The sequence below is a fragment of the Phycodurus eques genome, chromosome 9, assembly GCF_024500275.1.
Source record: "Phycodurus eques isolate BA_2022a chromosome 9, UOR_Pequ_1.1, whole genome shotgun sequence".
Taxonomy (NCBI): Eukaryota; Metazoa; Chordata; class Actinopteri; order Syngnathiformes; family Syngnathidae; genus Phycodurus; species Phycodurus eques.
This window is the reverse complement of record NC_084533.1, coordinates 28,871,152-28,884,032: the sequence shown is the minus strand read 5'-3', so window position 1 is coordinate 28,884,032 and position 12,881 is coordinate 28,871,152. Positions and strand designations below refer to the sequence as shown.

At 43.5% G+C, this 12,881-nt stretch overlaps 2 protein-coding genes across 3 annotated transcripts in view; both read left to right on the top strand.

The window, feature by feature from the left end:
• The first annotated feature begins 2,682 nt into the window (after positions 1-2,682).
• LOC133407787 (small integral membrane protein 32-like) lies at positions 2,683-5,868 on the top strand. 2 transcript variants are annotated; one of them, XM_061686028.1, is made up of 2 exons: positions 2,683-3,262; positions 4,575-5,868. In XM_061686028.1, exon 2 carries the CDS (start codon positions 4,608-4,610, stop codon positions 4,980-4,982), a length of 375 nt encoding a protein of 124 aa, XP_061542012.1. In that variant the 5' UTR covers positions 2,683-3,262; positions 4,575-4,607; the 3' UTR covers positions 4,983-5,868. The 2 variants fall into 2 exon arrangements, with proteins under 2 accessions (XP_061542012.1, XP_061542013.1); XM_061686029.1 differs by lacking the exon at positions 2,683-3,262 and adding an exon at positions 4,284-4,336.
• A 1,506-nt stretch (positions 5,869-7,374) lies between these two features.
• Positions 7,375-12,881, top strand: part of LOC133407311 (protein diaphanous homolog 1-like) — a 97,328-nt gene continuing 91,821 nt past the window's right edge. The window contains 1 exon segment of the mRNA XM_061685018.1: positions 7,375-8,193. Coding sequence (XP_061541002.1) covers positions 8,095-8,193 — 99 coding nt within the window. The 5' untranslated portion in view covers positions 7,375-8,094.

Sequence of the window (12,881 nt, the reverse complement as noted above, 5' to 3'; positions counted from 1 at the left end):
AATGAGAGGAAGGAAATCTGGATTTGGTGCATTTCGTGTTGGTTTTAGACAGAAGTCAGACAGAAAAGGACATTTCTAGTACATACAAGATGGATGACATCTGGCTGGTTTTGTTAGAGAGCAGATTTCTTTCCCCTTTTCTTTATACGCCTATTTATTCGGTTTTCGAACTAGGGTCATGTGTGGGCAAAACCTACCAGATCCAGCAGATGGTGCTGTGCTGAAAAAAGATAGATAACTTTCTATTTTTCCATTACGTATATTAGAGAGGGTAGTGATTGAGTTTGCATTTCATATTCACTACTGTGTTACTTGTAATTTGATCACTCAATGTTGCATTGTTTCTTTTTACCATCGGCGGGCGGCGCATTTGGCACCCGGCCTTCTGTCCGGTAGTACATATATATATATATATATATATATATATATATATATATATATATATATATATATATATATATATATATATAAGCCGGATCCGCCGGCTTACGCCTGTCTACAAAAATAACAACACCGGGCTAACCCGCCTCTGGCGCACAGTTGCACCGCCCGCCGCGCAGGAATTAAGCCGTTCACCAAAATAGGGCTCATAATCTTTGCTGACTTCCAAGGCAGACATTTGGGACTACTGGTAACTGGTAACTGTTTTTTTCCTTCTTCAATGTTATTAAAGTCCGTAGAATAATTGGAGCTTTCTTGTTCATTTTGTAGTTGTTTATCTCCAATTTAAAGCTTGGAGTGTGCTTCATGGATGAGTTGTCTTTTCCCTCCCTTACTATTTTTTTTTTGTCATGGATTAAGTGGATTAAGAATCAGAAAGTGGGAGGGAATGATGGGCAAGGAGGGAAGCACAACACATTAAGATGATGGCAAAAACATGGAGGACATATAGGAGGTAACGAGAGAAGAAAATGTAACATTGCATGAGCGTGTCATGTTGCATGCGTGTGCGCGCATGTGTGCGCGTGTGTGTTCGGTGTGAGAGAGAGAGAGTGAGTGAGAGAGACGAATACATGAAAGTAGTCAAATTTGTATTTTGCTATTTTTTTTTATTTTTTTTAACCAGTGATTGTTGAGAGGCCTTTAATGGAGGCTGGACATCTGTGTAGAATTACAGTTGACCTTTTCTTCATCAAAATTCCTTACTGGTGGCTCACAGTTATTGAGCTCAACCTCATAGCGACTCTGTTTTTATTTATGTTTAATACAACGTCCCAACTTCATTGGAATTGGGGTTGGAAACAAAAAATATCAAGCTATTTTTGTTTGCTCATATCGCCCACCCCTCTTGCACTTCCAACACCGTCAACTAAAATTCAATTGCTAAACATATCGTCGACTTCAAACTTACCTGACCGTCAATGAAAATAACTTTATGACTCTTTGCATCTCCTCTCAACTCGATCAGTCTGCTGATGAAGATCCATCCTCCCAACATTCTTTGCTCATACTGACAACACGTCACAACTTGAGCGTATTTACATTCATGTTTAGTTGTTGTTTTTCCCCAGCTCCCCCCCTCAGTGTATTTTTACATTAGCCCTGCGGACAGTAGACGCTGATGATGACGATAGTAGCAATGGAATGTACGCAATAAACCGCAATTACCGCTGCAAGCTTTGGGCTGCGATTAGATTTCCCATGTGAAAAGCACATTTTACCACCCAAAATTGGCCTTGCATGTAGACTTCATGTAGGCCACTGAAGGGGAGAGGTCTGTTATTTGGAGTCCACAACCCTTTTTCTCTCAAGCGTCACAGCTTCTAATTTGGGAACAGTCAGCAGTTTTGTGTTCGGTCTTGTTTCTTGCTGCAACGCGTGCGTGTGCGTGCGCGCGCGCGTGTCCTTGCAGACTGCCTGCTAGAACCTTCTGTTGTGACAGAACAGGTGCAAATGAATATGAAACAGACCGGCAGAGCTCTTAGGGTGGGCCGCTTTGGTGTCCATTCTTATGTCTGCCGCGTCATGGAAGAAGAACCTGGCTTCTTTATGTCAATTAGCACTCAAGTGTCACATCAAATCGAGACAACATCACAGTATGATGGAACCGCAAAATCGGAATATCCGTCGCCCCGCCGCTGCCACTACCATGAATAAGACTCGGTAAAAAGGCATAACACTCGCCTCTCGCTATGGGGCCGACATCACATCCGGCGGCCGATTGACAGGTTGAGCCGCAATAGCTGGAGACGAGCGGCTAGGGATGCAAAATCAAGGAAGATCAACCAAATCATTCAGTGAAGTCACTTAAGACCTATTTTGAGAGGAGAACATAGGTGGGGGGGGGTGACTCCACTCCACTCCACTCCACTTGTATCAACTCTGCGACAAATAATGGATGTCTGGATGGGTACACTTCTTTTTTCTACTTAAATGACATGTTATGACATGCTATGCTATGCTATTGACTCACGTTCCAGAAGAAAATATGTCTAACCACTGTCGTCACGTTCCCGATGCGTGGCCTTTTTTTTTTTTCTTTCTCCAGTCATAAAAAAAAGGATGTTTGATTGTCTGATTTGCAATTCCTATGTCAGGCTCTGCGACTCCCCGCTGGCTCTCGCTCATCTTTTTCATCTTGAATCTTTTTATTGGTTGAAAAGTGTAAGAAGATGTTCACGGCGGCCTTCCAATGTGTCCTCCCGCCTCTCGTCGACATTCTCCTCCGCGACCCCACAAACCCTCTCGTGACTTTGTAGAGAGAGATGGAGAGGGTTAAGATTTCTGTCGACTTTGTGACTTGACTGTAGCACGTCCCTGTCAGGTGACACGCCCACACACCCAAACACAAACGGATCTGCGCTCCCCGGTGGCGCGCAGAAAAGGGCGAAGATGAGCAGCCGACCTGCTGCGAGACATGTTCTGTATTTGGGCTCGGTTAACCTCCCTGCGCTCGTCATTCTAACCGCACCGGAGCGTTAATCTGTGTGGTGGAGCAGCAAAAAGCAAAAAGCAAAAAGCGGGTTTGCGGGCGAGAGGCTGGCTTGTCGCGATGCACGCCAGGACGCGCAAGAAGAGATGCGCTCGATCGCTCACGGAAGGAGCCTAAAGTCGATCGGAGATAAGGACCACAGTTTCTTGTTTTCATAACCCTTTCTGCCGCTTCGAATCTGTTTTGAATCCGAGCCAGACACATAGGAACTGTGTCGGGAAGCAGTCGCACCGCTGCGTCCTCGGGGAGGCTTGTCGGCATCGAACAGGGAACCGATAGGAATGCGCAGCCGGGATTTGTCCTGTCCGCTATCACCTGTGACGCGCCCACGTAAGTCTTTCTCGTGACGAACATTGTTATTATTTATGTTCTTCTGACGTTTCGCATGAGCAAAGTCACCCATGGATGGCAGTTGTTGTCCAGGTCTACGACTTCTTACACAGGTGCCTACATTGTCGACGTTATGGACTTTAACACTGACCTTGAAATACACTGAGTAGTTTTAATCTAATATTTCCAAGGCACTCCGTTAAAATGATTTGTATTGCTTGGTAAACTAATGCAAGCTATAAACCCTTTTGGGAGGGGAGGAACCGTGAACTGGAGGCCCATGTGATTGCTCCCTGCCAATCAGGGATCAATGTTAATGATAACTTCTTGAAAACAAGAATAGTGACACGTCATACTGTCAATGTGGTTATACCTGGCAGCACGGTGCCGTAGTGTTTAGCTCGTGGGCCTCACAGTTCTGAAGTATTGTTTCAAATCTTTGCTCCTCTGTGGATTTTGAACGTTCGCCCCCGTGCTTGCGTGGGTTTTCCTCGGGGTGTTCTGATTTTCTCCCACATTCCAAAAACTTAGATGTTAGCTAAATGGAAGACTAAATCATCCATCCATCCATTTTCCGTAACGCTTATCCTAAGTGGGGTCGCGGGCGTGGTGGAGCCACTGATTCTCAAAGTGTGACCCACGTACACTTAACGGTACGCCAGCACCCTCTAGTGGTACATCAAGAATCACTCAATTCGATTCTTTTTTAATCCAATACAGTACATTTGTTAAATACGCTATACTTGTATTTAACTCTTCAGTACAGTACATTTGGATTAAAAAAATAATAATTCACAAACATTTTTCTTGGCACAATTTTCATTTAATTTATGCACTGTGCATTATAATTGACATGGCAAGGTACTGCGTAGTTAATATTATCATTATTGTTATTATTATTATTTTGTAGGCGACAATAAATCCATCCATCTTCTGAGCCGCTTCTCCTTACCATGCATGTTTTTGGGATGTGGGAGGAAACCGGAATGCCCGGAGAAAACCCACGCAGGCACGGACAGAACATGCAAACTCCACACAGGCGGGGCCGGGGATTGAACCCGGGTCCTCAGAACTGTGAGGCAGACGCTCTAACCAGTCGTCCACCGTGCCGCGCGACAATAAATCGATATCTAAATTCTACAGTATCTAATGTGTGTCTCTCTGTTGGGGTCCCAAGACAAAAGTGTCACGCTGATTTTGACGTGGCAGTATCAAAGTTTTCCAATGAATGGATCAGGAACGATCCATAAGCAAGCATGATTGCATCATTGAAAATTCCTAAAAAGGGCACTATGTGTTGTTTCCCCTCTAGTCCACCCGGTCAGCTGGTGAGCCCACATAGGCCATGCTGAAGCAGGTCCTCCTCAACTCCACCATTAGCCCTCACCTGGGCCTGGTGCTCATGGCGCAGTCTTCTGCGAGCACCCCCGCCGCTGTCAATGTGTCCCACGGCAGCCTGGTGAGCGTGGCCGCCCTGCTGAGGCCCACCGCGGGTCGCGGGGGGGGAGGAGGAGAGGAAGGAGGAGGAGGAGGAGGAGGAGGGCTCCGAGATGGAGAGCTCCAAAAACCGGACCTCCTCACCTACGTGGTCATGTGCCTCCTGTTGTTTCTGCTGGTGCTGATCATTGTGTTTTTCATTAACTGTCAGCTGCGGAACTCTTTCTTCGCCTCCATGCCGTATGACAGGTCACTGAGAGAGGCCCGGACGTCGTACAAGTAGCCTGGACGGGTGAGACCGCGGACTGCTTCTGCATATGAACTCGTTGCCTTCCTCTTTTCTCTCAAGACACTGGACTGTGTGGATAGGGATCTGAAATAAGAGTGCACACAAGATGGGCGAGGCCAGGGTTGAGTCACAACAAGCAACGATTGTCTTTTGAGTCACTGAGCACACTAAGGTATGTAATGTTGGAAAATTGGGCCTACTGCAGGAGTAGACCCAATTCTTGACTTTCATACTTGGTTATGTGTCTCTGGAAGCTGAAAACAGCTTACGGTACATGTATGCAACAAACTTTGATTTTAGCATTTTCTTTTATTCAAGTGTTCTGGGAAGTCAGAAATAAGTCCAAAACATTGCGGGCGACCTTGATGAGCTACTATTTGCTTTGTTTGTGAATACACGAATGAAAAATATTTTAGGCAGCCTGGATCATGTTTCACACAGAGATTGTGGAGATATGTAGCTATCTATGCTACACAGCAATTGTTTTTGATGCAAAACCATTTGTGTTAGGCGGTAAAATTGTCTATAATCAATGAATGCAGATAATAAATAGTTTCTAAACTATTTCAGCGAATCTCTGCGGGTGACGTCAGATTACCGGGTCTCGCTGAATTCAGGGTATACGTTTATTTGCCCCATGTTTGCAAGTCAGAAGACGTGGGCGTTACAGTGCGTTTCTGACTTGCCAGATTTCTGGAATGCAGCATTCATAGTGTTTTACCATGGCCTTTAAAGTCGATTTTCATGACAGTATTAAAAAAAAAAAAAGTCTTGTGCAATAAGGCAACAAACAACACATTTTCCATCCTGTAGATTGAACAATAGTGATTAAATGCCAGACCAGAAGTCTATACCATGACATAAAGATATTGAAAACCTCTTACAGTGAAGTCTTTGTATCATCTGATGAATGAATGAATGCTGGCGTTTTTGTTGCAGAGGTCACCGCTGTGATTTAATATGGCCTCATTGGGCATCTTTATGAAAGCCGTCTGACTCCCGGCCGTACCATCTTTCACTTTTAATTAACCGTTCCCCAAGTCATATAGCGTAATTGTCCCGAGGAAGTAAGACTTGAGGCTGAAGGACAAGTCAACTTGTGTGCAATAAATGCAACTGCAGCGCTGTCAGCTTCATTGACACCACTCATGCTCACATCCTCCGTAGCCTTGTTGTTGGAAACGTCTCTCACATACCACGACGGATAAATGAGTTTATCAGTGTAATCCACTGCAGCTGTGTTTGTGTGAACGTGTTTTTTTTAGAGGCGAAGCACATTTGTACCGGACTCTGGGGATTACATAAAACAGTGGTAATGTGGGCGCTGGATTCAAAAAAACATTTATTCAGGGCATCATCAGAAAAATATTATTCCACTAAAATGAAAATAAACACACGGGTTATTGTTTGCTAGTGTATAATAAACGTGGATTTCATTTGAGAAGCACAACATAATGCAGCGGAGTACAGTATACAGTGTGCGACCTCATCTAAGAGCTGAGGGAGAGAGGAGCAAACCGAAGTACCTGGAGAAAAGCCACGCAGGTACAGGGAGAAGATGCAAACTCCACACCGGCGAGGCTGGAATTTGAACCGGGTCCTCAGAACTGTGAGGCAGATGTGCTAACCAATCGTCCACTGGGCCGCCTACCCCACACATGATGATGAAAAACTGCTGTGTGCCCTTATTTCCCTTATCATGCATGGTGTACTGGAGATGAGGAACATAGCACACCACACTGTCTGTTATAGTACCAAGACTGACCTATGAGAGGCAGCATAGTGCTACAAAGACAAAGAAAAAGTAGCAGATTAAGAAATAGAATTCAACTAGGTAAACTCTTCTCCTATATCAGAATCATCTTTATTTATGGCAACTACATTGCAATTGAAAATTCTTCTCTTGTTTTTATTTTGATGAATCATTTGTGACAACTTGAAAGACATGTTATGCAAACACTCAACTAACCAGGGTATAATAATAATAATAAGGGTCATTTTTGACCCACTTAAGGAAGTGTGGGGAAGTCACACAAAACCTAAAATATTGTAAAACTTTTAAAGAGTTTTTTTTTTTTTAAATAGCTAGAATGTTAAATTATGGTTTTCTTTTTTAATTATTACAAAGATATTGCGAGAAAATGATCTATCTGGGTGATTTTTGACCCATATGTCCATCTAAGGGTTAAAACAAATGAGTCGTTTTGACAGGAAAATACATTTTATCGTTTGGGTCACTTTTCAAAAGTTTTTTTTTGGTTTTGTTTTCAATTTTTGGAACGAATACCGCAGTTGCTCGGGTTGCCTAAAAAGTAGTTAGGTCTAGCAACAACAACAACCAAACAAAAAGTGCACCCATTGCACACCAGGAAGCAGTTGAGTAGTTCAGGTGAACTCGTCCCAAGCTGCCTCCGCCCCTCAAGAAGTACAAGAAGACGACTGGCTCGGCGTTAAAGCAGTCTCCTGGTTTGTGTCATGCCGCAGTTTCAAAGTTGTCTGGCGCCGCAGCAGGCACGTGAAGTCGCCACGAAAGCAGCACCCGCGGCGTCTGGAACCATCTGCTAGGAGTGGACTCATTCTGACAAAGTAGCCTAGCTAAAGCTAACGCTAGCTGTGTTTGCGTCGAACCGCGGTGAACAAAAGTCATCTGTGAACTAACTTGTGTTTACGTTCCACGTGGCTGCCGATGCCCGAAGTCGTGCTGTTTTATTTTTGGGAAGAAGTTGGAAGGCTCGGTGCTTGTACGCCCCGACGACGACGACGAGCCGCTGCGCTTTGAATTTCCCTCCTTGTGGACGAAGGACAGGCGGCTTCGCGCGGAGTTGGCTCGGGACCAGATCATTAGCAACTCTCTGCTAATTGTGGCTAGTTAGCAGGGCCACCAGCCCAGGCCCGTGGACATCATCATCATCATCATTATTATTCATATTGTTATTATCATCGTTATCATTAGTTGCTCTGCCTTTATTGTCTTGCTTGGTCGTCAGTTCACACATTTGCTTTGAGTGCGAGTCTTTCTTTTTTTTTTTTTTTGCGTCAGAAAAGTGTCCTCCATGCGGAAACTACTTTGACTCCAAGTTCAAGGAAAACAATTCACTTTACAAGTATGGATTCACACACGGGATACGCCGCCTCGGCTCCCGGGCCCAAGAAAGACAAGAAATCAAAGAAGGGCTACGAGGATGGAGAGGGCAAGAAGAAATTTGTGAGTATTTATTTAGCGTTCATTATTTTAAGTGAAACTACGAAGTCATCAAGCGTACAACCTGCAATTCATTCCTGTTTAAACGTTAGCACCAGAGGTATGATTGACATATTTCTCTCAAGTGCCATACAAGCGGAAGTGTCAAAAGAGAAGGAAGTACCTAACCTAACCCCCACCACCCGCAGCACTTTACTTTTTGTTTTGCTGCAGTCGAACAAGCACCAACAAGCTACAAATGAATTCGTTTTCATTTGAGATGTTTGATTGCCTTCAGCCTATAATCAGTGGCAGACTCTATGTTAAATAAACGTAGAACGGTGAGGTTAGCCCATTGACGTTTGAAGATGACCTCATGTGGAGTCAGCATGTGAGTCACTTGACGTGTCTACACGGCTGTGGGCAGCCATTGCCAAGGCACACTTGTGTTGCAGAACTCAACTTATTAGTCGTGAAAAGTGACCGCAAGCACACACACGCTGACAATCAGTAACCATGGAGGCGCAACAAGGGGACACATGATCGCAAAGTCAACAGTAGTACCACATATGCACGTTAGACATTTTAATAATACCACTCATGCTACCAAGTACTCTTCCAGGCTTTTTATTTTGTCTGTTTATTGTAAATGCTTCATTACCATTTTTTTTTTACTGTATTTATTTCCATAAGAAATACAAAAAGCGATGTTACAGGCCTATCATAGAATGTTTCAGGAATGCAAATATGTGCATATTTTTGGTAGAGTTATGTGTAAACATGAGTCATAGACAGAAATCTGTTGTGCCCAGAGATAACATTGAGTACACGAGTCTGTGTTTGCGTGACGACATTGCCCTCCATAGACTCGAGCTATGTCCTTGACGCCAGTACTATGTAGTAACGCTGATATTTGAATTTGCTCTGGGCGACTTTATTATGCAACACACACACACACCAGAGTTCAGATTTTGAGCAGGAAAAGTATGGGGAAACTCGGTGTTTCAAAATATTTGAATCATTTTGTGAAATAATATTATTGTGCGGATCCTTGCTGTCAAACACAATCGCTTCCAGAGTGCTCGTTTCCCTTCAGTTGGTTCAGATTTGGTATAGAACATAATCAAAATGTAATTAATCAGTTCCGGGGTCTGACTTTCACAAACCTTATTACTACCTGCACTGTTCTTACTGTGATAAAAGAGTAAAAATAAGTTAACTGATTTATAATAAAACTTTTAAGAACAATAAATGGTGTCCTCTCACTTCTGATATGTGATGACCAAACAGAGTGGGGATTAGAAGAGGATATTTCATCTGTACCTTGTCACTACGTTGCTGTAAATTCCACGCATGCTTTTTGTCCGCTGGACACAGTGCGACGCAGCCCAACCCGACAGAACCGTTTTGCAGTGCCTCGGCATAAAGTAATGAGCCATTGTGCTTAAAATGTAGATTTGTGCTCTATTTGTGCCGTCTATATGAAGCCAAGCCGCCTAGCCGGGCTGTTAAAGCGCTTTACTTCCTCATTTGAGTGTAAACGCACCCGATTGGACGTGTAACCCATGTGACCATGTGTGTACGTCTAACGAAATGCACTGATTGCCTGACCGGCCCGCGTGACTGCAGTGTTGAGACGAGTGCGTTAGCGTGGGAGCATGCTACGGCGTACTACGCTTGCCAGAGCGTCGCCTCACAATCCACTGGGTGAGATACAGGCGCCTCGTTGTCCACGCCGGCCTCCGTCCCAGCAAACGCAGACGCACGGGATCGGTTGCCGTGGACCTCCGCTTCGCCAAGCCGGCGTCCTGGCTCGCGGCGGCCGCCACCAGGACACCCCCGCTCCTCCGCCGAATTGCTAAAAGAAATTGTAACAGTACCACTCTTTAGTGGTGTACTAGTGAGGCAAAAGTCATGGGTGACTGAACCACACTGAGACGGAATAATGATTCTAACTCCTGTTAAAACGTATACCTCTGCAGTTACATTCCGTTAGTCCCAAAAATGAAATAATAAAATAGGTCCACGCCATGTCAGTGCAAAAATAAATCATACTACATACTACCCTCTCTTCAAATATAATGTCTACATTTCAAATCAAAATATATCACAGAGGCTGCTCAGAAAAATAAACCATTTTACAATATCACTAAGCGGAACAAAGGAAACTATGTAGGAGTCCCATGATTATTTTGTTTGTTACTTGGCTGTTTCTAAACCTGCGTTGCCTTTAAGTGTTCCTGCCCTTCTGACTTGACCCAACATTTTCGACTCAAGCAGATAAATCACTGTTAGTAGGCGGTCATTTTTAATGTTCGTTAGAAGAGCAGCAATTTCTAATGTAACTTTAAAAAAAATATGACATTCTGTTCAATTAGTGAACAGACAATTTGTCAATGGACAGTTTTGTTATTGTGAGCATGGCATGATTATTGCTGCAGCCTCAGTCCAGCAGTAATAGCGTTTTGGAGCTTCTGTAGACGACTGGGCGGGGATAGAAGTACACGATAATATATGATGTAAAGATGTCTTTTTCACAAAAACCTGTGGAGAAAAGCAGAGAAACTACTAAAGCCTATTGAGGATGACTCGGCCAGCAAGACATTATTTTCCCCCCCCCCCCCACTGTTCCTGCCTTCACCTCTTCGCCCCACCTGTATCTTCAAAATTCCTGCAATACCGTGAGCTTTCCCACAATACCGCAATAATCAGCGTACCGTAAGATTAATACCATCAATTACAATCAATTATTCATGTCACTATGCAAAACCATGGGTAAATCTCATAACAAAAATCATCATCATTTCAAAACTACAATGAATATTAAGTTGACATTTTCAACATAAGATAATCTAAAGGCCTCCTTTTAGTAAAGTAATATAATGTACAAATGTAATGTAAATGTGCTAAATTACAGCAAATAAGGCTACAAAATGATTACTATTGTTCTACGTAATTGTTATAGGTGCCATTAATAGAAAAAAACAAATTAAGAGTCAAGAATGAACCGACACTTCATAAATTGTGAAACTAAACTGTTAGGAATAAATACAGCACAGTTTAAGAGGAATTTATAGTTGATAAAATTCTTGAAATTAGTGTTGGAAGCGACGGAAAATGAGCCAGGAAGGCTGTTCAGAGTAACATCACAAGGGACGTATGTGCGTCGACCAGATCGACATATTGAATTGAAAAACTGCCTTACTCATCTGAAAGAGGGGGGGTAGGTCAACTCTGTGTTTGTAAAATGTTGTCCGAGTCTTACAACGCATATAATTGCTGGGACATGCGCGTCACTAAAGTATTGGTGTTTATCTTCGTTCTTTGTGCTGTTCTTTTCAAGGACACAAACAAAACATCCACTTTCTCACGCAAGAGCTGAGCCCGCTCCAGTATCTATCCCCTGCTGTGGGGAAAACTCGCTCTGAAATAGTGGAAGAGGATTTCTGAAGCTCATTCTTTATTATTTTAGCCAACGTTACGTAGGTACACTGAGATGTTGCAGCAGGTGCAATCTGTGTCGTGTTTGGAGAAATGGAGCCATACTTTGGAGCGCATAAGAGCCATGCTGTTTGTTGGAACGGCCAAGACTGAGTGACATCGACATCGTCATCGTGCATTGCGACGTGCTAGTGTGCCATGGAAAATCGACAACTCTTCCTCTCCTGCACACTCCCAGTCATAGGGATGCGCGTTGGTATCCAAAAATGGTACAGTTCGATTTGACGTGAATCGGTCGGACTTACCTAAGCGGAGTACAGTGTATGTGGTGCATCGAACCGTTGCTTCCCGAGTAGATAAAATACTGGGGGTTGCAGTCTTTCAGTTGCAACGAGTTTGAATACAGTATGTGTGCGGGGGTCAATCGCCCGATGTGCGCCGGAGAGTCGCCGACTTTATATTTTATTTTTTAAATTTCTCTTGCAATTGTCCAGTGCAGTCGCTTTCAGTGTGTGGCGGTGCTTAGGTCATGCGTCAAAACAATGATGCCGTTTGGATAGTTCTCGGTTGTACAAAAACGAGCATTGTAAAAGTATTTTGTCATTTGAAAGTAATCTGTGTTGGACAGGTCAAAACAATATGGGACCTTTTTGGCTGTTTTAAATATAGTCCTTGCAAAATAAAACAAAATTGAAAAATCAAGCAGATGGAGAGTTGGCTCTTAAATGTATATTGTCTCAATTACATTGGAATCATTTTGGGTAATTTTGTCGTCTAAGTGGATGAGTTAAAGGTAAAATGTGGAACTGAAATTGCCTTCATAGGCTTTACAAATGCTTGGGCAGGACTCCAAAATGGAACACGTGTTGGTATAATTGACACAAATTGAACAATCGGTTCTTACCAAACTTCCCTTTCCTTGATCAACAATAGCCTCACTTTATGCCTTGATTTTCCCTGTTCATGCGTTGTCTATCACTGCAAGTAAACATTAGATCTGATTTACAGCTGTGCAAACCTAAAAAGCAGACACCTTTTGAACCCAAACCGTGACCCCTCCCTAGAAGGTTTAGACCAAACTTCACATCAAAGATTTGACACAAAACACAGTAGGATGTGGTGTGTGTGTTCGTGTGTTTACATTCTCAACAGTGGCAGTGCCACATGTCAGTCTGATGGCTGCTATGTATGGCACCACATACTTTGTCTTGACCATGGTGTGTGCTGGAACATACAGCCTTAAATAGTGTACAAAGATAGCTACAGTTGGA

Excerpts from the sequence above, each read along its gene's own strand:
- LOC133407787 (XM_061686028.1), top strand. The coding sequence starts at position 4,608 with ATGCTGAAGCAGGTCCTCCTCAACTCCACCATTAGCCCTCACCTGGGC.